The following is a 22648-nucleotide window of genomic DNA, read 5'->3' as shown; positions in this document are numbered from 1 at the left end:
CTATTGGTGGAATGGCGCCCAGAAGGACGCGTTCCTCTCGGTGATTGGTTGGATCTCGGGGGGTCAAAGTTAGGTCTGCTCCTAAAGCTGACGTCGACTTTCTGCAGCAAAATGGCGTCGTTGACAGCAGTCGTGCAGACGAGCCAGTCCGGCCCTTCATTATCGTCCAAGAAACGGAACGGAACGATGACCCAAAGGAGGTCCAGACTTTTGGACAACAACGTCCTCTTGTTCCTCTCGCTAGCGTCCATGTTGCATTGCGCTGTGGCTGACGGCAAAACGTTGGTTCTCCTGGACAACTTCAACATCCGAGACACCCATTCAATCTTCTTCCGCAGTCTGGCAGGTGAGTAATTGACGAGATTACATCCCTAAATACTCTCCTCTATACTGTTAAAGTCCTCCATTGTATTGATAACGGGTCTCCTGCAGGGGAAGTAAAGCTCGAGCCTTTTGGACTCCAGCTTCATGCATCTCAACCGGCATGCTAACGTTAGCTTAGCTGTATTGTGTACGCTGCGTTGTCATTCAAGGCGCTGGCAGTTTATTTATTTATTTATTTATTATTATTATATATATGTATTTGTGACGTTAATCTACGGTGGTGTACTTGCTCGGTAGTGTTGGCTTACACTGCATTTCATCTAAACGTGGCCCCTTTTGATTTCCGGCATACTTCGAGTAGCTATACCAAACAATGAATAATTTTAGTTCATTTAACGTTATATACCTATTTTTATTTAGTCTACAACCATAAATTCAATGATACCCCATGCACTTGATCGAGGCTACATTACTGGATGTCAATATCTTCTTATATACAGTCTAGATGGCTAATTCACTGTACATGGGCATGTCAATGCTAATTTTCTTAAAGGGACAGTTCTACCCCGAAATGCAATCCACTGCCACTTTGTTCAAGCTGTTGATAAAATGCTCAACACGTGTCAATGTTTCAGTGGTGATGTCTCTCTGCTTTTCAGATCGTGGCTTCGACGTCTCATTTAAGACTGCTGATGATCCTTCCCTGTCTCTGATCAAATATGGCCAGTTCCTGTATGACCACTTAATCATCTTTGCGCCATCAGTGGAGGGTACATTTCACACCTTATAACGCACATACTTAATTCAAAAATGAATAGCAGATGTGTTTTTGCCTTGTTGAAACATTACCAATTGTGAAAATGTGTCCCTTTTTGGTCATTTGCAGACTTTGGAGGAAATATAAATGTGGAGACTATTACATCTTTTATTGATGGCGGAGGCAACGTCCTGGTTGCTGCCAATTCAGATATTGGTCAGTTGACTTCCATCAGCTTTTCTGTAATATATAATGAATGTCATAAAAATGCAAATATTAACGCTCTTCTCCTGCCACACAGGTGACCCTCTGAGGGAGCTGGGTAGCGAGTGCGGCATCGAGTTTGATGAGGAAAAGACTGCCGTCATTGACCATCACAACTACGATGTGTCTGACTCCGGAGAGGTAAGCAGAATTCTGTTCAGTTCAGTTTCCTGTAGATTTTGACGCTTACAAGTGATCCTTCCCGCCTCCAGCACACGCTGATTGTTGCCGACCCGGAGATCCTGATGAAAGCTCCAACTATTGTCGGCAAACCCACCAACAGACCCGTTTTATTTAAGGGAGTTGGGTAAGCACCGCTCTACACGTTTTAAATGTCGACGACCGAGTATTCAAGGGGATATTGGTGAACATCCAGTGTGTTGACACTCGCTTGTTTTTGAATTATCACTTCATTAAATAAAGTGAACGACTTCTTAATTACTTTGAGCCGCTCCTCCCTGGCTAAACTTTTCACAGAATCTTTACCGTATTTGGATATAGCGGAGGTTTTGGAGAAAGACGTTGGCATTTGTAAAGGAAGCCATATAAAGTCTGATTAACACAACATCCCCTCCTTCCATCCTCCTTTGCAGCATGGTGGCAGACCCAGAGAACCCTCTTGTCTTGGACATCCTCACTGGCTCGTCTACTACTTACTCATTTTTCCCCGACAGACCCATCTCACAGGTAAGATCACCAAAGACAACACTTATTTTTAAATTATTCCTTTAGTTTATTTGGCAACAGGAGGCCTGAATGGAAATACTTTTGTGTTTGCCCTCATCTATGAACATCCAGGAAGGCTTTGGAGAATCAATTGTTTCTGTGGAGAGCCAGAAGCCATAGATAGCCTTCAGACTCTCTGGATTAGACAAGCTTTCACATCATTTTCTTTGTTTCAGAATAATAATAATTGTATTACCTCTCCAGTACCCCCACGCTGTTGGCAAGAACACCCTCATGATCGCCGGCCTTCAGGCCAGAAACAATGCCAGAGTGGTGTTCAGCGGCTCCCTGGACTTCTTCAGCGATGCCTTCTTCAACTCCGCTGTGCAGAAGGCCACGCCCGGCTCCCAGAGGTACCTTCCCTGTTCGTTACATCGCTCCTTGTTTTTTTTCCCCTTTCGTTGATGTATTTACAGCTTCTAGTTACAAAAATAAAAACTGTCATCAGTGACATTCTCCCTTTTCAGGTATTTAGTTTTTAGGCCAATTTACTACTCAACCATGGTTGACGTGGGCATGGTAAATGTAGAAAGTTGAAGCAATAATATTCCTCAGTGCGGCCTATATTTGAGATATACTAGAGCTTTGTTAGTTTTATGACCACTGATTGGACATCCACAGAAAAGGTGGCACGTTTTCCCTTTCTTTTTTTTTTTAATACCCTTTTTGTGTTTTTGGTTTTTCAACTCATCGAGCCAATGAATAGTCATCTTGCATGGTCTTTGAACAAGTATTCGGGTGTTACATTGAAGACCTGTAACCACTGTTGAGCATGTATTAGTGTTTGTGTGTTTGTTTTGTTAAAGGCCCACTCAATAATATCTGAGTGGGCCTCAGGAACTCAAGCATGTTTTTTCATACTAATTAGTTAGTTTTTATATGTTGACATTTTCATATCCGAACAGAACCAGCTCTAAAAACAAAATGCATTAAAAATAAAAAAAATGTGTCTGTGCTGTGTAAACATACTGTCATCCTTCTCCATCCATTGATCAACTCATTAAAATTCTTCTTTTTGTCATGGCCTTTCTTTTTGTCAGGTACGAGCAGACGGGGAACATGGAGCTGGCCGTTGCGCTGTCCCGCTGGGTGTTCAAGGAGGCCGGAGTCCTCAGGGTCGGAGCCGTGACCCATCATCCTGTCGGAGAGATGAATCCCCCTGCGGCGTACACAATCACTGACCTTGTGGTGAGTGTAGAATTTCAGAGGTTTATGTGAACAATCCTCCCCCTGAAAATGTTTAGTCTCTGCATGAATGAAGGGCTGTGTACTATTCTTTTTACAATGTGCGTATCTCAATCGGTGTAAAACCTTCCCATGCAGGAGTACAGCATCGTCATTGAGATGTTGTCCGAGGGCCGCTGGGTTCCCTTCAACGGAGATGATATCCAGCTCGAATTCGTGAGGATCGATCCCTTTGTCAGGACATATCTCAAGAGGAAAGGTATGCCTTATAACACACACATACATACATACATACATACATACATATGCATGCATTAATTAATTCACGCTTGCAGTCTAAATGTGTTGCACCCTTGCGATTCGTGTGTTTTTGAGCTGGGTTGTCGCAAAGTGACCACTGCTAATGCGTTGTCTTTTTTTCTAGGAGATAAATACAGCGTCCGGTTCACACTGCCCGACGTGTACGGAGTCTTCCAGTTCAAGGTGGACTACAACCGACTGGGATACACACATCTCTACTCCACCACTCAGGCAAGTCAACCAGTAGGGCAATCTCCCAAAACCTTGGTCTCATATTTATAAGTGTACTTTTCAAATACTGTGTCTTGGAAGCGGTTCTTCTTACTTTTATAATGCATTTATCAACCACTTTCTGTAATGTATGGTGGCCCAACCGTTGCTATTTTGTTTCTTCCTCACAGGTATCCGTGCGTCCCCTGCAGCACACTCAGTACGAGCGCTTCATCCCCTCGGCCTTCCCGTACTACGCCAGCGTCTTCTCCATGATGGCGGGACTCTTTGTCTTCAGCATCGTCTTCCTGCACATGAAAGAGAAGGAGAAGTCCGACTAATGCAGAGAAATGGCGGAGCAAAGGAAAACAACATTAGAGAATTAAACAAGTGGTTTGAAGAGTTGAAATTTAATGGCTTGAATCTCTTCACTCAAGACTTGGACTGCAGCCCTACCGTTAAAAAAAAAAGAAAAAAAAAAGGTGATACAGTTTCTGTTCGGTTTTTAAGTTTCTCACAAATCCGGGGCTGGAGGCCAAATGGTGTGACCATAATGTAGTGGGTTTTTTTTTTTTTTTTTTGGTACTCTGAAATCATTCAAAGGCTTATAAGTGTCCCGCAGTCAGTCGACATTTGTATGAAGCTGCTTTACATTTGATAAAGTATCTCCTAAGTAGAGCACATGCCTTGAAACCTGAGAGAAATAAGAAATTGCATCCACATGTTCTCCAACAGGAAAGTTTATTGGGGGTAACTATATGCACTGAATATGCCAACTGCTAATTTGTTTTTGATAAAGTGTTTCCAAAAAAGTCTCTTAACAATAAAATATTGACATTCCACCTCATTTCTGTGACATGACATAATTAGTTGGATTGCTTCAGCAGTCCAACTATTGTTCTTCACTTCTTTATTAAATTTCTTCCGTATGTATTTTGGACCTTAACTAGTCCTTCATATTTTCAGCTATAGAAACCGTTCAAATAAAAAAAAATGTATGGAATAAAAAATGAATGGGGTCCTATGGAGGAAAACTTCAAATCCGCTTAAACTTTTTCAACTTTAAAAGCGTATGACCGTATTCTTTCCAAGACACCATTTCACCTTTCAAATGTTGACAAAATCGTTAGCTATAACTTTATAATTCAGCTTTTTTTGATAGCTTAACTGTCCCCATTTTAGTTTTAGTTTTTCAGGTCGTTTAAAAGTATTCAATGTGTGTGTGTGTGTGGAAGGCTAGAGCTGTGATGTCATCGCCAGAGGGCAGAGCAGCTTGTGTACACGTGTAACAATGGAATCCAACAGTTTCATACATTTGTCTGGAGAAGCCTTAACGAGGGAGCAAGTCCACCACTCTGCCCCATTGAGCACCATCATATCTTTCCCTCCAAACATATTTTTCACAGACAATTGTACCTGATGTCTAAATCACCGCTATATATATATATATATATATATATATATATATATATATATATATATATATATATATATGTGTGTGTGTGTGTGTATATGTATAGCACAAAAACATTGACCTGAATTGCTGACTCCTTGTAGTGGAAATGTATAACAGGAAAAGATGGAAGCAACACTGTATTATCTTAATAAACAAAGATATGAATCACAATCCAAGAAATGAGAGAGGGGGAAAAAGAGAAATAAATAAAGTGAGAGACAGAGAGAGAAAGAGAAATTAAAAGAGAGACAGGGAGAAACCAGGGTGAAGGGTAGACGAGATCTTAGGATTGGGAGTGAATTTTCTAGCAAACCATTTAAAACTCAACAAAAACATGATCAAATCACCCAAATATTATTATCAATAGAGAGGAAAGACTGAGCCGAACGCACTGATGTGTTTGTTATCTTTGTGGAGTAAATGTGACCTGAGCAACTCTGAAGCTGTTTCTCTTTTGATCTCTCTATTTAAAGACACAAACACCCAATTATAGATTGGAAGAATAATAGTTGGACTGCTGAAGCATTCAGACTAACTTTTTAAATATATATTTCAGCTTCAATCTTCAGATTTTAGCATTTTCTGAAGGAAATGTTTTTTCTAGTTGTGCTTTGTGACTTCACACAATGTTTTGAAGTCTGACTGACAAACAGTCGTGTTGGTTATACTGTCCTGGAAAACTAAAATGTGCAGTGTCAATAAAAGGGCCAACCTCTTCCACGTGATTCGCTTCGGTGCACGCAGTCAGGATGAAGCATAGTCAAAACTCAGATTAATTACAGTCAAACATATCGACTTGAGGACTTGGTTCTACTGGTCTAACATTAAGTCATTTTTCGACGTATGGTCTGTTTGCACAAAGCGGATCGAGTTCAACTTTAAATAGTCATGATGTTGAACGCGGTTCAGTCGCTCTCGTCCTCCCACGCGCTAATAAGTCGTATTTGGGGCTAGTGGTGACGTAATCCCCCGACGGAGACTTCTCATTCAAACGGCGATAGGTCAGTAGGAGCAGCGCAAAAAGTAACCCTGTCATCCGGGTCTTTGGTGTGATTAATAAACTTATACAGGCAAACGTACGACAACAGGTAACGTAAAGTAGTTTACAATAGCTAACAACATGAATGGTGAAACTAGGAGTATGATAACCACAAATGCTACTAAAAGTTATCCTGGGCTGGATCCAGAACTTGCTAACCACCCCCACCTTGAGGTCTAGCGCTGAGAAAAAAGAAAAAGTCCCGTGGCTGAAGCTAACCCGATCCGTTTGACAGCGGTTGACCTCTCGCGCCACTTGCTCCGCATTAACGTGGTGGTTGTGGACCGGCAGCGCCGTCGAGTTGAACCCGTACCAACGGACAACCGACGCCGTGTCGGTGGTTTGACAGCCCGCTAACGCGATAATGTCCGCTAGCTGGCTAGCTAGCTTAGACGGGCGTTAGCTTTAGCAAAACAAGAGCTGAGTCTCGGGAGTCAGCTGACCGGCTGCTAGCGAGCTGCCAGCGGACCAGTGATGGATCAACTGAGAGTCAAGGACCGCATATTGGAAAACATCTCCCTGTCAGTCAAGAAGGTAAGCGCTGTCCGTTTCGGTCCGCACTCTTAAAACGTTGTCACCAAACTGGAAGTATTTTCACGTGAATTCCTGCTCACGACGGGTCATCTTTTGTCTGCCAAAGAGGGGCAACTTTCAACTCGGTGGGACATGACCATGTCGCTGTCACGGGAGGGCCTTTCGCTGACTGATGTCATCAAACGGCACATGGACTGTTTCTCTACGATTTATGAGTCCACTTTTATGTTGTGTGGTTTCAGTTTCTCTTGTTGTTGTCCACGGTGTACAGTAGTGCCCCCCCCCCCCGTGTCAGTAGCACTGCGGTATGTGTCGTAAACACACCTGCAACTATATCGGGACACGCATACTTTGCGGCATGGTAATTAGAGTTATGTGTTTAGATGTTCTCTTTGTCCAACTGTGCCTGATGTGATTGTGAAACTACCTTCTCTCCTAACTTGACAGACAGCATTGCAACTAATCGAGCCCTGCACTGCATCTTACTTCCTTAATCCACCTTTTTCTAATACATTTTACGCCAATACCTTGTTTATGTCTTCTATTGTAAAGACTGCATAAGGACCGTGAACGTATGCCTCAAGCTTCAAATAAAGAGTACAGTGTTTACCTCAAACAAACATCGCTTAGTCAAATTGCTTTTTCTTTGGTCACAATCCTCAAAGCTAATCTCCCACCTACACTTGAGTTGGTTATGCTTAAGGGTTTGTAGCACGCTGCAGGATGATGATGATGGATGATAATGATCATCATCTGCAAGAGCCACTTACCTCTCAATAAAGTTGCTTGCATTTAATGTTGTGCGCTTTGTATCCCAGTCGAAATGTAGATGTTTGTGTAAATTATTCCAATCAAATAAGTTTGGCGCCGTTTGATCATTAACGATATCCACACCACATGCACAATGTTGGATTTTGTAGCCCCAATTTGAGGGGACCAAACACACACTTGGGTTGCATATCCTTTACAACCATCCTGTGACTGGTTTAAGGCTCCACTCCACAGACATTGACAGGCACTTGGTATCTTCTCTGGTGATGCTCTTGTCAGACCTGTTCTGCAGCCGGCTCACTGCTTGTTTCGTGGGTTACTTGCTTTCAGTCTGAGCTACAGCAATAAAATCATAGCAGTAAATCCCAACAGTGAAACACATACTTAGTTGGACTTAACTGAATTCCTTGATTGCTTTGACTGCATGTTGCACTACAGGATCATTGTCTTAAAACCTTGGATCATGCCGAAAACAATTGCTCCAATTCCTTCAGCGTCCCCCCCCCCCACCCCCCCCCCCCCCCACACACACACACACACACACACACACCCCACACCCCCATATTGATGTGTACACCATTTAGCACCCTTAATGGCTCGCATCGGCTCACAATGTAATTTCTGTTCTATTTCAAATCTAGTGTGCAGGAGCACAGAGCCAAAAATAATGAGATGACTTGATCATCAAGTTAGACATTCCTCACAGCCAAAACAAAGTACTTAACAGTGTGTCTTGTTCGCATTAAAGCCATTTCTTTATTTAATAATTGCCAGTTTGGCATGTTTTCACCAACTTACTTATAAGAACCTAGTTCAGGTAATGGTGTACACTGCATGGTGACCCCCGGGACACCTAGTAAATTGCAACCATCCTAAAAAAAAAAACTATCAATGGATTAATAGGTGAAACTTTAACGGTATGTCCTTTTTGTAGTATTTCTTTCTAGAAATAATAGCAATTTCTTTGTAACTGTAGTGTGAGTTTTTGAAATCACCCTAAACTAACAGCAGATGAACCATGTCTCTCTGTAGTTGCAGAGCTACTTTGCCGCATGCGAAGATGAGACTCCAGCCATCCGAAATCATGACCGGGTCCTTCAGCGCCTCTGTGAACACCTCGACCATGCTCTGCTGTATGGGTAAGAGACTCGATGCCAGTCTGTGTCGACTACAAGTAATTGATCCAGGCGGGGCTGCTTCCGAGTACATTACTGTTCCATTCCTGTGAAAATGTAGCTCTTGTGTCATCACTCTACTCCCTTTTCCGTTTCACGCCTGTGACATTATTTACTGTTTTTCTACATTACAGCCTGCAGGACATCTCCTCGGGCTACTGGGTCCTGGTCCTTCACTTCACCAGGAAAGAGGCTGTCCGTCAGATAGATGAGCTTCAGCACATAGCAACCAACCTTGGTCGAAGTGAGATGTCTCTCTCACTCAGTCAAACACACTCGCATGCACAGTATTTAGAACTAATCATGATTCAATGGGTTACATTTATAGAACATAACTCTTCTCTTTTCTGTGTAGGCCGAGCATGGCTGTACCTGGCATTGAGTGAGAGCTCTTTGGAGAGCTATCTACGCCTCTTCCAGGAGAACCAAGGGTTACTGCAGAAGTACTATTTTAAGTAAGTGATCCAGGTAGCCTGATCTTGATTACCTAAATGAAAAGGAATTTTGAATTGACCAAATGTTGGTTTGTAACGAGTGGAAGGCATTACTTGCTGTGGTTGTGAGAGAACAAGTGGAACAAGTACTCTAGTAATTTTGTGTTGAGTGAATGTCTGTCGCTCACCCGACGCTAACTGACTTCTTCTCTGCTAGGAACGCACTGGTCTGCAGTCATGACCACCTCACGCTCTTCCTCACGCTGGTGTCCGGCCTGGAGTTCATTCGCTTTGACCTGGAGCTGGTTAGCACGCATCTAACATTTCTAACATCGATGGGAATGCAGCTCCAAAATGTGAGCAGCACGTTTGTAACGTTTCTTTTCCCCGTGGGTCCTGCTGGTACAGGACGTGCCCTATCTGGACGTGGCCCCCTACATGCCGGATTACTACAAACCCCAGAACCTGCTGGACTTTGAGGAAAGGCTGCCCAGCTCAGACAGCTTGTCCCTGCACTCCTTCACCTCCCTCACCTCCACCAACCTGGAGTGGGACGACAGCGCCATCGCCCCCTCCAGTGAAGGTCAGCAGTCGAGTGTGTCCCGATTTAACTCTTTGTCGGCTCCGATGCCAATCAAAGTTCTTCAGTGTTTAACGGCGGGCATAGTCAGAGATGAACAAATCTTAAATCCTTTTATTTTTGCTGATAGTGATCTAATAAAATATTTCTCGATACCGATCCATAGTATCATCTCGGAAAAGCTTTTTCTTGGCATCTGCTTCCCTTGATCACCAGTGGTTGTATACTTTAAGAGGAGACACACACAGTTCGATTAACTGGTTTAATAATCATATACGATACTATAATAATCATTTGGACCCATACTTGCTTTTAATTCTCCATCAGTGTTGACCAGCCAGTACTGCTCTCCTTTTGAATTAGCCTCATCCTGAAGCTAGTGTCAGTTCCGTGTGTCTCTGTGTGCCTCTGATCTGGACACTATAGTGCTAATCATGATGTAACTCTTAACGCAGATTGTCAGCATTTATTTTGGGTTCATGATTGGATCACGCCACAAGTACACATTTGTACGCTTTAGCACGAATTCAGAGAGTGATGTCAAGCCGATGGCATGTTGAAGCAGATTGATCCTCGCAGACTCTTGTGACTCACGAATACCAAAGTGCATTTCCTCAAATGGATCACTTGGCGTCGGGAGGCTCAGATGTTCCAGAATGTTCTCACTGGGGTGATTTGCAACACTCACTGAATGCACAAAGTACTGAGTCAGTTTCCCTGTTTTAGTTTTAGTTCCCACTTTGTCTATTCGACCCCATCAATTCTGCGGTTTCATATACCATGTGTCATGTTATTTTTCTCTTCCATTGTAATCTCCTCTCTCCTGTCTCCACTCCATCTCTCTCTCTAATATTGAATGTCATCCTTCCTCTTTTTTTTAGATTATGATTTCGGTGACATCTTCCCCGTGTTGCAGTCATTGCCAAGTGCAGACTGGGAAGGTGGGACATTGGTCAACCCATCCCCTTCTTGCCGTTTGCTCCCTCCTTCCCTCCCTCCTTTCTGGCATGGCCATCCCTCAGTTTGTGCGTAACGCATGCTGCGTACGCCAGTCAGTAATTCGACATGTTGATGTGTAAAGTACAGCTAGCTGGTGCAAAAGACAAAATAGAAGTGCTTCTAATTTTGGGGAATGGATGCAGTTTGAGGGGATGTGTGTTAGGATAGAAACTTGTGTGGCACATTTTCAGCTATTAATATAAATTAATAAATGATGTGATGTGGCAGGCATATTACTTTGATCAGTGTACAACTGGATTTGATTGACATTTAATCAGACGACGATAGATTAATTCATACCTTTATGTTAACCTCCATGAAACACGAGGTATGAACTAACTGAAAGCCTTCTTTCGACAAGTATTTTAGTGTCTAGTAAAATGTGACAGCCCACATTCATTTTCAGTCAAGCTTTTCTTAATGATCATGTTATGAGTTGAATTATGGAACAAAAACACAAGGCATCATCATAGTTATTAATAAGTTGACAGGTAAGTTTAGGAGGAAGAGCAGCGCTTCGGTTTGCTGGGATTCTGTGTTGGGTGTCTACACGGAGCCGTTATCTGTCATGCTCTGCACGCGTTGCTCATCTTGGGAATGATCCGAATGCTCACTCTGCCTTTTTTAAATTTTTGTATTTACCGCAACAAGATAACCGCCTGGTCTACTGCCTGGTACTCACCTCGTCCAGTCTGTCTCCATTACACCCTGTTTGTCTGTTTTGTCTGGTGTGTTGCTCTCTTCCTGTGTGGCATGTGGCACTGGCCTTGGATCAGCTCAACTGCAGTGTGAGGTAGCGATCAAGAACAGTTGCTTATGTATATAGAATGCAAATTCTATTAAAATGATTACAGCATCGGCTTTCAGTGAGCCGGTCAGTGTTTTGTAGTTTGGATGATCATATAGCTGTTAAGTAGTTAATGGAAGCAGCATGGGTGTAGTTTAGTGTGACCCATCTCGAACTGCAGAGTAATACTTGACCCAGGCCTGTGCTGCGAAGAAAGCTGCTGTCCGTGTGCCTACTTGATGTGTTCTGCATTGCGTTTTGTGCCTCTGACCCTGCCAAAGAACTACAAAGGAATGCCGCAGCCACTAACCTTTGTTCCTGCGCGATGCTGTTAAAGAAACACACGGAGCTTTTGTGAAAATGTCTCGTTGGTCAACTTTCTATTGGATACAAAAACATGAAAAAAAACAAAAACATTTGGTATATGGAAATATACTTAACTCTAAATTACTTACTATGGTAAAACCATTTTGATTTCACTCATTCACTCAACTTACCAACAAGACGGTGGCAGCAAAGGTTCTGTGTAATTCTTATGTATATTTATAACAACATGTGGGTGACTGCTACTTTAGCTCTCGGTGTGACTTTCCCTGTTAGAGGGTGACCTGACTGACCAGGCCAGCTGCCCACGATCCAGTGGCTCTGATCCCCAGACGGTCATCAGCGACACGGTGGTCCTTTCTATTGGCACTCTCAAGATGAAGGCAGCAGCTCAGCTTGCTTCGCACAGCCCGACGTACAGACACAACCCTTTCAACGGGGACTCGGACACCAACACCTCCGCCGACGTCACCCCGGTTCACTTGGCTAGCTGCCTCAACGCCGTGACCGCTGGAGATGACGCGGAGAGCACCGGCAACGAGCTGGAGGTCATCAGGTACAGTAGCAACCGGTTCAGTTTCAGGCCCGTCTGCTCACATTCTGTGTTGTATTAGAGCGGAGGAGCCACAGCTAACCACTCCGGTCCTCCAGGATGGCCAGACGAAGGAAACCAGCCAAGAAGCGGCGTGGGAGGGGCTCCACAGATTCCATGAGCAGCCTCCATAACTCTGTCTCCTCTGAGCACATGGAAATGTCGTCGGAGGATGTGGATTCCCTAAATGGCACTGTAGTTCAGCTGGATGCCGAGTCGGAGCTGAGGAGAAGCCGGGGGGGCTCGGAGGTCGTGGAGGAAGGGGACGAGGACGGAGTAGAAGGCCTCCTACGGCTCCCGGAGATGAAGGACACCTCCATGGACACCGTGGGCCAGTCGCTCCGCGATGTCATGGACCGGCTCAACGGGCCTCTGGACGGGGAGGATGTCTGGGAGCGACGAGGGGAGAGGGAGGAGAAAAGCAGCGCAGGCTGTGACCGGGGTCCCGAGCCCCCGACGCAGCAGCCCTTTCAAGAGGATTCCGGGGGTGAGCCACCCGACCCAGCCCCAGGAGAGGCGTCTCTCTTCCTGCAGGCCCCTCCTGCGCCTTCAGACTTATGCTGCTTTACCGCCAACAGTTCAGACTCTACTCCCACGGGTGGTGGCCACTATGACTCTGCAGAGCATAGCCAATCGCAAACTCTTTCAGGTGGCCTTGAAGATGATGGAGATGCAAAAGTGTCGGCAGGACCGGAACCCGAGATGAAGACCGGGGAGGAAGTCACAGAGGAAGGAGAGGACACTGGCAATAATGCATCTGCTGAGGAAGCAGAGGATTCTCATCCTGCAGAGTTCAAGTAAGGAGTTTCTAAAAACAAGAAAACACACGCATTGTTGTTGTAATGTTGTTCAAAGTGTGTTTAATGTTCTTAATTATTCATATTTCAGTGTGGACAACAATCACTTGCTTCTTCTCATGATTCATGTATTCAGAGAGAACGAGGAGCAGCTCTTCAAGGTATTTATTTTTTATTTACATTGAAAGAAGTTAAATCCTTTGGAGAAAATGTCAATGTATCAATCAAATAGTATAATTTAAAGAAATAGAGCAGCACAGTGATGTCATGGTCTTTTACCAGGCCTGTTTTCAATCCTCGAAAAAAATGGTCTATTGCACATCTTTGAGCCAGTTTTTTGGTTTTGTTTAACTGACATGGAAGAAGTGGTTTGGAGACTGTTGCTCAGTGGAAGTGTTGCAAGGCTCAGTTTGCCAGTTGCCTTTTACTGCTTTTACTCAGGCTGTAGCAATGTAGCCGTCTGGTATAAGCTTGTTAAACATCCACACGGACAAACGAAAACGCAGATTTATTATTAGCTTAATTAGTCTACATAATTTAAGAAGCAAGTGATTAAAGAGTGCACTGGTTTGAGATGAATGATGACGACCTACAGCTGTACTACAGTGTTGCTATCCAGTTGGCAGAAGCCATCACTCAGTTTTACACAGATGAATGTGGAGGTTGCAGACGTTTGACAGAATCCGTCTTGGTTATTTTCAGATGGTGAGAATGAGCACAGGCCACATGGAGGGTGACCTGCAGCCCCTTTACCTGCTGCTGACTGACTGTTACATCTACCTGCTTAGGAGGGGTAAGTGCCTTAAACAATATCATGTATTGGCTTTTATTACCAGTACAGACATGCTGATATTGTTATTGGGAAATCGTAATAATATTTAGACATTTAGGGAATGCAATTTTTTACCATGACTTTGTAAAGCGATGGGGCTGTGCTAGCAATGCTATGAGAGTTTATTTTGCATTACATTTAAATGAGGTCATTCTTTAGGCAGAAAGTACTTAACATTAAAATGTGCTCACTGCACGTCTTAGTTGTACTTTTGATTCCCTCCACAGGTGCAGCAGAGAAGCCCTACACAGTGGAAGAGGCCGTCTCCTATAACGAGCTGGACTATCTCTCAGTAAGTGTCCTCCACAACAGAACGTGTCCATGGCTCGGGCTGCGGTTATTTCACACATGCTTCCACAAACCCTGTCATGTTGTCTTTTTACGGTCAACTCCAGGTGTGTTGAGAGCAAACGCCAAGCGGATTTTCGGTGTGTCTTTCAGAGTATTTTGCAACCTAGGAATATTCGCCCCATAACAACCAATGGGAACACTCCTTCCAGAAAGGAAGATGCCACATACCTTAGCACATACTTTATTTCCAATCATGACCGAAATAACCGCTATTGCTGCATTGTACAACATGATTCACATAATCTTTCTCCAAGCAATCTCCTTTTTTTGTTCCGTCTCTGTAGTGTAGCAGCCAGTCAGTGTAGCAGCCAGTCAGTGTAGCAGTGTAGCAGCCAGTCAGTGTAGTAGTGTATCAGTCAGTGTAGCAGCCAGTCAGTGTAGCAGCCAGTCAGTGTAGCAGTGTAGCAGCCAGTCAGTGTAGTAGTGTATCAGTCAGTGTAGCAGCCAGTCAGTGTAGCAGCCAGTCAGTGTCATAGTGTATCTGCCAGTCAAGCAGCCAGTCAGTGTAGCAGCCAATCAGTGTAGTAGTGTAGTAGCCAGTCAGTGTAGCAGCCAGTCAGTGTAGTAGTGTAGCAGCCAGTCAGTGTAGTAGTGTATCAGCCAGTCAAGCAGCCAGTCAGTGTAGTAGTGTAGCAGCCAGTCAGTGTAGCAGCCCTAACCTCAACACATTCATATCTGGCTTGTGGGGGCGGGACATAATACAGACAGATGGGCGCATTTATTTTATCGTCATGCTCGCATATTTTTGAAGCGGAAGATTTGTAGTTGTCAAATTTACACTCATAGCGAATTGCTACTTAAATTAAAATGATTATATTAGAATAAAGTAGCCGTTTCGCCTGTCAGTCAGTGTTCATGGGGAGCTCTGCAGGGTCCGAAACATGATCCATGCCGAGTTAATTGCAAGATGTTCATGAACTACTTAGACTCCAGCAGGATGTGACAGCTGGGGTAGTGGAGCACAACGTCACTTTAGTGTCTGGTGTATCAGTTGCAATGTTGTTTTTCCTTTTTAGGTGGGCCTTGACCAACAGACCGTGACGGTGGTTTGCACCAACAGACGGAGAAAATTCCTGTTGGACACCGCTGATGCCTCTCTGACTCAGTGAGTGCACCTGTGTCTCTCTGCCTCGTGTTTCTTGGTTCTCTTGACATATTTTTGTGCGATCAATGTGCAACTCCTCGTGTCCCTGTGCAAAGGGCCAGCATGCACGCCTCCAAAATCCCAACTACTCATGTGTCTATGCGATGGTATATTGTGAGTCACACGGGACGCGTCACAAACTGGATTGTTGAACTCATCCAATCCATCCTTCTTCACTTACAGGTGGTTCTTGTCTGTTCTCAAGTCAGCCATGGTGAAGGGTTGTCGTGAGCCTCCTTACCCCTCTGTGCTGACGGATGCTACCATGGAAAGATTGGCTCTTACAAAGTTTGTCTCCCAGGAGTCCCACTGTGAGGTACAGCCGCGTTAAGCTTCTCATATACTGAATCGGCTCTTTCTTACAGGTCAGGGTCTTTACAGAGAGAATGATGCCAACATGTTACTAATCAACCATTAATCATAAGGGAAGTTTTTCTTTACTAGTTCAGAGTTTTCCAGTCTTTGACTCTAGGAGACGCTCGAGTGAAAGAACAGAAATGTTTCACAAAAATCAGTAACACAAGTAATCACAAATCATAGCGAGTGTGTGTCAAACTGCATTTGGCGGGTACAAACGCATTTAATCATATTTGTATAGAAAGATTTATTTTTTGGGGGACGGCATCACCATGCAATATTGACAACAAAATATCAAACACGATGATCACTGATAAATACTCCACTTCAAATTATGTCTGCCTCGAAGGTTAAAAAGTAGCATTTACACTATGAATTTACTTTTAAAAAGCAGCAGTCACATCTTAGTATTTCAGTAATTCTATAACGTTTGTGGGTCCCCTATGATGAGATCATATTCTTTTAAAGCAGTGGCAAACTAATACTTGTTCTGTTTCTCCAGGTATGTGAAGTGTCTATCCAACTGTATTCCCTAGTCCACTGGGACGATCCTATGGACATGACTTTGTCACCCCAGGGTGGCCCACAAATCTCTGGACTACCTTCCAGCACCAAGGAGGGCGCTCTGCAGTACCGGGTGGGAAGCACCTACCTGGGCAAAGAGCTGTGGAAAAGCTGCTACCTCGTTCTCAGGTATGGGCTGAGACCGGTCAGCTTGAGATCGGCTCTATACTCATGTCACTTCCCATTGGAATATTTATTGCCTTTAGAACTGACGGCTAACGTACTGTAATCCTGAAAAATTAGTGTGTGTCGAGTCCCAAAAATGTAGCTCACATTTCCCATAAACCCCGGTATCTACTTAAGTGAAAAAGGCCGAAAAATTAGTTATATTAGAGTTATATTTCCTCTGGCCATCTGCTATTGCCAGGCAGACTGACAGCTTGAGCTCTGTTTGATGTCTGGAGCAAAGCAGTCCAGCAGATTTCCTGCCAATCTGTCCAGAGGTACACAATGTATAATATACAAAACTGTCAGTTTCCTATTGCATTGGGAACCGTCAGCTTTACAGCACCGCTGGTCCAGGACCTCTCAGCTCGTGGTGTGTCTTTGTTGTGTAGTCACCATGTGTGCCTTCATTTATACAGCCAATGTGTTAATGATTTAAATATTTTACCAGAGCACAGGGTTCATAGAATTATACTTTTCATGTTACTGTGCACCAGGTTGATGCATTTAACTATTAAAGGTGATATTTTTGCAATGTAACGTCTGATTAGGTGAATATATGAATAGCTCTCTTCTTTTCTTGCAGCAAGGGGATTCTGTACCTGTATGCCGAAAGGACCGATGCGACGCCTCTGCTGTCGGTCACTATGGGGTAAGCGCCAACTGGCTGAACTTTTTTTGCGGCAGACATTTTGACCTGTCATCCCAGGTCAGTGTTACTGATGGCATCGCGACGCCTCTCCACTGTCCCAGTAAGTCACGACGGAGTGAGCCAAGACAACGGAATTGGAGCAGCAGATGGAATTCAATCGTCTTCCATTTTCTTATTTGCTTTTTCTGCTTCAAGGACGTAACAAAAGGCCCGTTAGACTAAAGCTGATTAAAATGTGCACGCCTTTTTATGTTCAAAAGCAGTGAACAACGAGAGCGAGAAAATGGGATTCACTGATTTCTATTTTCACGCCGGGTGCTCCTTACAGAGGAGAGCACTGTGGAGGATGCCGCCGCTCAAACAGCACCGAGCGTCCCCACGCCTTCCAGGTCGTCTTGACGGAGCGGCCGGCGCTGGAGCTCAGCGCCAACAATGAGCAGGACATGGCCGACTGGATGCTGCTGCTCTGCCAGTCCGTCTCCAAAGGGGTAACGAGTTGTACATCATGCGTTTATATTTCTAATGTGGCGTGCATCTCAAACTTTTAATAGACGCTAGACAGCTACTACAGCTGTTGGTGTACATAATGGTTCATAATAAAGGTTTAATTAAATGAAAGCCTCTATGCCTGCAGGTCATCCCTCAGGGTTTGGCCCCCACTCCATGTATCCCATGTTGCCTGGTGATGACGGACAGGAAGTTGCTTACGTGTCATCAGGACTGTCAGACCAGCTTCTTCCGCTCGCTCGGCAGCGCCGATATCTGTGATGTCACTTCCGTCAGTCTGGAGGCTGACAAGGAGTACTGCGTCATTGTGAGTGGCCGTTTGTTTAGCTTCTCTTGGAGTTAGTACAATGGATGGGTTTATATTAGACTTTATTAGTACCATGCTATCCTAATGGCCTTCGTGGTGTGTTCCAAACAAACTGCACTAACTTACTCTGGTATGAAAAGCACTCGGCTAACCGGGTCGGGCGTCTCCTCAAACCTCTGAGACCTCCTGGGTCATTTTTTAGTAAATCGTGAGGTATAATATTTGATTCATGAACAATCGTGATTGAGACCACGACACTGGTTGGACATTACTGAGCGGACTTCATCTATTAGTTACATCCTCAGGTAGCATCTTTTAGTTTTTTCAATTGTAGTTTTACTCTGTGTATCTAAAGGCATAAACATTGAACAGACGGTACACTATATACACACCAGTTTACCTTTTTAATGAAAGCCGTCCAACTTTCCCACTCCCAGGAGTTTGCTGCAGACCGGTCCCAGTTCCTTCCTCCGTGGGTCTTGTACTTCAGCGGCTGCGAGGAGAGAGATCGACTGCTGGAGGCGCTAGACGACACATGGAGGGCTGTGTACCAGGTGGGAAGATGGACAGAAAGATCCGTAATATTGCAATATTTTCTGCCCTAAAACTATTCACAATCTCACATGCAACAACTACTGCCGATGGCCGTGCCTCGAGTCAAACCCTCATTTATGTCCTCCCCGTACACAGGTCAATCTTCCCCACAGACAAGTGTTGGATCCGCCCGTGCAGAAGCGTTGCGGCGAGGCCCTCGCCCTGATGAATAGCGCCTGGCAGAGGGCAGATAGTCTGGCCCGAGGCCGAGCCCAGCGCGAACCCTGGTGCTGACAGACGCACACACATGCGCGCATACACTTTTACCTGTGGGGGTGGCCACTGAGCCGGACTGATGGTTAAGAGGTCTGATATCGTTCCAGGTGAGACGGCGTTAACGCCGGCATTCGATCTGCATCACTCTAAACTGAGCTGACAATCCGACGCGGTTATTGGTTGATGCACCTCTGGTTCCCTGATGGCGTCCTGCAGAAGTAGCGATGCAACAGCAGGACGTTCTCACTTGAAGTGAAATGAATCCCTATTAACCGAACAATACAAACGGCTTTGTATTTGATTCTAGTGACACATCTAGTGCCATTATTCCTTTTATTAAGAAATAGCAGCAACGGAGAACCAATATGCGGAACCAAGGGAAACGTTTGGGGTCAAATGATATGACTCTTTCTCTATAATCTATCATTATTCTCTCCGCACGGAAAACGCCCTGCAGGAAATGGCGATGGATAATTGTAGAAAGCACATAACGTCAGCGTTACAGCGTGCGTTACAATATATCCCGCTGAATTGAGTTTGAGCTGATGAGGAAACGCACATTTAGTACATTGAGGAAGACGAGGAGCCGTTACCAGCAGCTTTCCTGCACTGTAAAGAAAATGATTATAATAAAATTAGTAAGGTTTACTAAAATAACAAATAAAAAGCCATAAATGAAGGGGGCAGTTGATGCTTGTTTGCTACCTGGAAGAAGTTCACCCTCCTTGCCTTGGGCACACAGAAGTAACGCTCTCTGACTGGCACAAGTCACACAGCTGTGTGAAGACACTAAGTCACTCCTTGCTTGGTGCCAGTTCCAAGACGTACAGAACCAATGTACAGCGATGTACAGTCCCGACGCATAATCACTGATGGTTGTGTAATGTCTGACATTCAGATTAAGGTCGTCTAAGGTCACGTGCCTCTACACCGAATCCCCGTCACTTCGGACGTGAGCTTGAGAGAATGAGGATCTCGATACGAAGAACATCTGGATGCTCAACGGTTGCACTGGACAGGACATGGCCATGCTCCATCTGAGCATGGCCACTTTCTTTACCAATTTAAACGTTGTCACACGTTGATTAAAACAAAAGAAAGAAGACAAGAAAGAAACTATCAGGAAATGCAACAGATTTGCCTTTTTTACCTCCACTCCGTAGACACGAGTGGAGGCTTTCATGCAGACTTGCACATTGTTTTTGCTGTTAGTCCTTTTTCTAATGGTACCAGTTATGGTTTTGTTTTAATATCATAACGTGCTTTTTGTATGACCTTTTGCAGAGAAAGTGGGAACAATTGTTCGGCGCCCCTTGGCGATGAGCAGCAATTGCAGGTGGTGTCTTTTTGGAGGGCTGGAGAGCCGTGTCACCTCACAGTAGGTGGTTACTCCCTATAGATGGTGACTTTGCAGACATTTATTTAAAGGAAAATGCTTCTGTTCTTCGCAGATTTAATGTTTTTAAGTAGCCTGTAACATTAACGATATTTCTTTGGAAAAGGAATACAAATTTGAAGACCCTAAACTAGACCCTTCATAGTCTCCCTACAAAGTCTAGTCGGTCGTGCGTGTGTTTCAATCTGTCCTCAACATTAACTCTGATCTGAGTGCTGCTGCTCTGTCAATGACGGTGTCTAAGTGATCTCACTACAAGGCGGAGGTCAGCCGGGGATTTAGTTTTGCAACGACAATGTTGCCTTTTTTGTCAACCGTGCCTGAACTGGACAAAAAAACCTTCCCACTAAATGACGTTTGACTAAATGAAGTTTCTTCCTTTTTCGTGATGACCTCGTCCTGTGCGACTGCACCACTCGAACAATCTTCTTCGGTTTATGTTGCGGTTCTGGTTTCTTATTTTTTTTCAAAATATGAGTCAAAGAATTGAAGGCGCTGGATATCAACCATGATACTGTCTTTGAAGTCTGAATTCAGCATTGAATGTTGGCACAGAATGCTCTCTCATTGTTATTAAATTAGGATTTTGTCTGTAAAAAAAAAAAAAAAAAAATACTCTGTAAAACAAATGTTATTATATTCAGCAAAGTATGATACTGAAGAAATACAATTTGGTTTTATTTATTTTTCCTAAACTCTGTATCGAAACCTTCAAATGACACTCAGCCCAATACATATGCCACTTATTTATTGTATGTACAAAATGTCTTTCTCAGTCCCACTGTGTTACCGCCATGTCACCATTAATCAGTGCTTTAAGCCTTTCTAAGTGCCACTTGGTCGCATTCGTCTCCTGCTTTTTTTTTTTACAAAGAAATCTAATCTCAGGTGAAAAAGGTACGTCACATCCCAAACCGTAACCCTCACCGTGTGTTTTGTTGCTGCCGTTTTCTTTTCTTATTATATTCTCATTTTAATATTTTTCTATTTTGGTTTGTTGCAGCATGATTAAGTTATTTTGCGCACACAGACAAGGCTGCAAAGTCATATTACAATTACATGTTGGAAAAAGGTTTTATGTAAACGTCCTTTTTAATAGTTTAGTGAGTTTCCGTAATAGCGTTGGTAAGTTGGACTTGAACTGTTTGTTGGGTCAACATCAAAGAATCCGCTGCAGAGAGTCGTGGCCTCTGAAGTGTGAATGTAAAGTACGTCTTCTCGAGCAGAGTTTTGAATGTGGGACATTGCTGGCCAATGGTGGGGACGACATCTTCTGAGTGATGCATTGTGGGGGGGAAAGCGCTTTTTTGATTTTGTTTGCATCGGTATTACTGCATGTTATCTATGTATGATGTTTAGCGGTTTAATTGACTTGTAAAAAGAGTGCTATCAAATGTAACATACTGTACACACACACACACACACACATATACATGAGTACGTGCATGTCCAGAAGGGTTTACACTGTTCATAATGGTAACGAATGTCCAAATATACCTTTTTTTTTTTTTGTGGTTGGACGGTGTGACTGAATAAATGTAAAGGAAACCCCGGCTCCTGTGGTGACTCATGCGCTACGTGACCCGCCTTTTAACCTTTTACGTGTGTGTGTGTGTGTGTGGAGGGCGGCCATGTTGGATTCCTCACTTTTTAAACTCGTTCCAGAAATCAAAATCGTGCTTTCCAAACAAACAATAAAAAAGGAGACGACATGTCAGATAAGCGCCGTCTATTGCTGTACCCTGCGTCCTTCAATAGAGCTCCAGTTCCTCCCAGTCACCAGTAGGGGTCACACATCTTCTCCTCTTTAACCCATCTGAGCGTCCTTGAGTAAATTACTTAATTGACTCAACCGCTTGTGTTTTTTAGTTTTTCATTGTGTCATCAAACGTGCTGAGTGGATGTTTCAGGCTGTTTTCCTGGACAAAGCTCCTTTCGTTCCAGTTGAGGGAAATCACAATGCTGCATCATACGAGCATATCTCAGATTGGGCTGTTTCAACCTGTTTCAACGTGCACAAAGCCAGCCAAGAAATGGGCTTTTGTTTCTGTTGAAGGCTGATGGCTTTAGAAGGAGATGTTGAACTACCACATATGAGTGTAGTAATCTAGCGTGCGCATACTTTTGGCCATGAAATGTATTCATCAAAGGGTCGGTTCCTGAGCCATGCTGTTACAGAACCACTCTGTTATGTCTAAATATTACTCTTAATCCCAGTTGCAGCTGCCCAGAACATTCTTTTGTCTGCCTTGTTGATTTTTTTTAATTATAGTTTATTTTTCTAATTGTGTTGAAGCAAAATCAGATGT

The 22648-nt window shown here is 43.9% G+C and overlaps 2 protein-coding genes across 4 annotated transcripts; both read left to right on the top strand.

The window, feature by feature from the left end:
- Nucleotides 1-79: 79 nt before the first annotated feature.
- ddost (dolichyl-diphosphooligosaccharide--protein glycosyltransferase subunit (non-catalytic)) lies at nt 80-4613 on the top strand. Its single transcript, XM_034537744.1, has 11 exons — nt 80-346; nt 984-1094; nt 1211-1297; nt 1383-1486; nt 1558-1652; nt 1939-2032; nt 2276-2424; nt 3112-3259; nt 3395-3515; nt 3681-3787; nt 3958-4613. The coding sequence occupies exons 1-11, from the start codon at nt 112-114 to the stop codon at nt 4105-4107; spliced, it is 1401 nt and encodes a 466-aa protein (XP_034393635.1). The 5' UTR covers nt 80-111; the 3' UTR covers nt 4108-4613.
- Nucleotides 4614-5962: 1349 nt separating this feature from the next.
- Nucleotides 5963-21887, top strand: plekhm2 (pleckstrin homology domain containing, family M (with RUN domain) member 2). 3 transcript variants are annotated; one of them, XR_004609696.1, is made up of 21 exons: nt 5964-6795; nt 8599-8705; nt 8876-8985; nt 9097-9196; nt 9393-9480; nt 9584-9758; nt 10637-10696; nt 12142-12421; nt 12517-13254; nt 13346-13415; nt 13957-14047; nt 14314-14378; nt 15454-15542; nt 15765-15897; nt 16441-16631; nt 17254-17319; nt 17648-17807; nt 17954-18133; nt 18571-18687; nt 18824-19050; nt 20228-21887. XR_004609696.1 is itself a non-coding variant. In XM_034536661.1 (20 exons), exons 1-20 carry the CDS (start codon nt 6736-6738, stop codon nt 18959-18961), a joined length of 2943 nt encoding a protein of 980 aa, XP_034392552.1. In that variant the 5' UTR covers nt 5963-6735; the 3' UTR covers nt 18962-21887. The 3 variants fall into 3 exon arrangements, 2 of the variants coding, with proteins under 2 accessions (XP_034392552.1, XP_034392551.1); XM_034536661.1 differs by having other exon boundaries at nt 5963-6795; nt 16516-16631; nt 18824-21887; XM_034536660.1 differs by having other exon boundaries at nt 18824-21887.
- Nucleotides 21888-22648: the final 761 nt, after the last annotated feature.

This window comes from Cyclopterus lumpus, chromosome 7 (assembly GCF_009769545.1).
Source record: "Cyclopterus lumpus isolate fCycLum1 chromosome 7, fCycLum1.pri, whole genome shotgun sequence".
NCBI classification, from domain to species: Eukaryota; Metazoa; Chordata; class Actinopteri; order Perciformes; family Cyclopteridae; genus Cyclopterus; species Cyclopterus lumpus.
The sequence above is the reverse complement of the archived record's forward strand: the minus strand, read 5'-3'. Positions and strand labels throughout refer to the sequence as shown.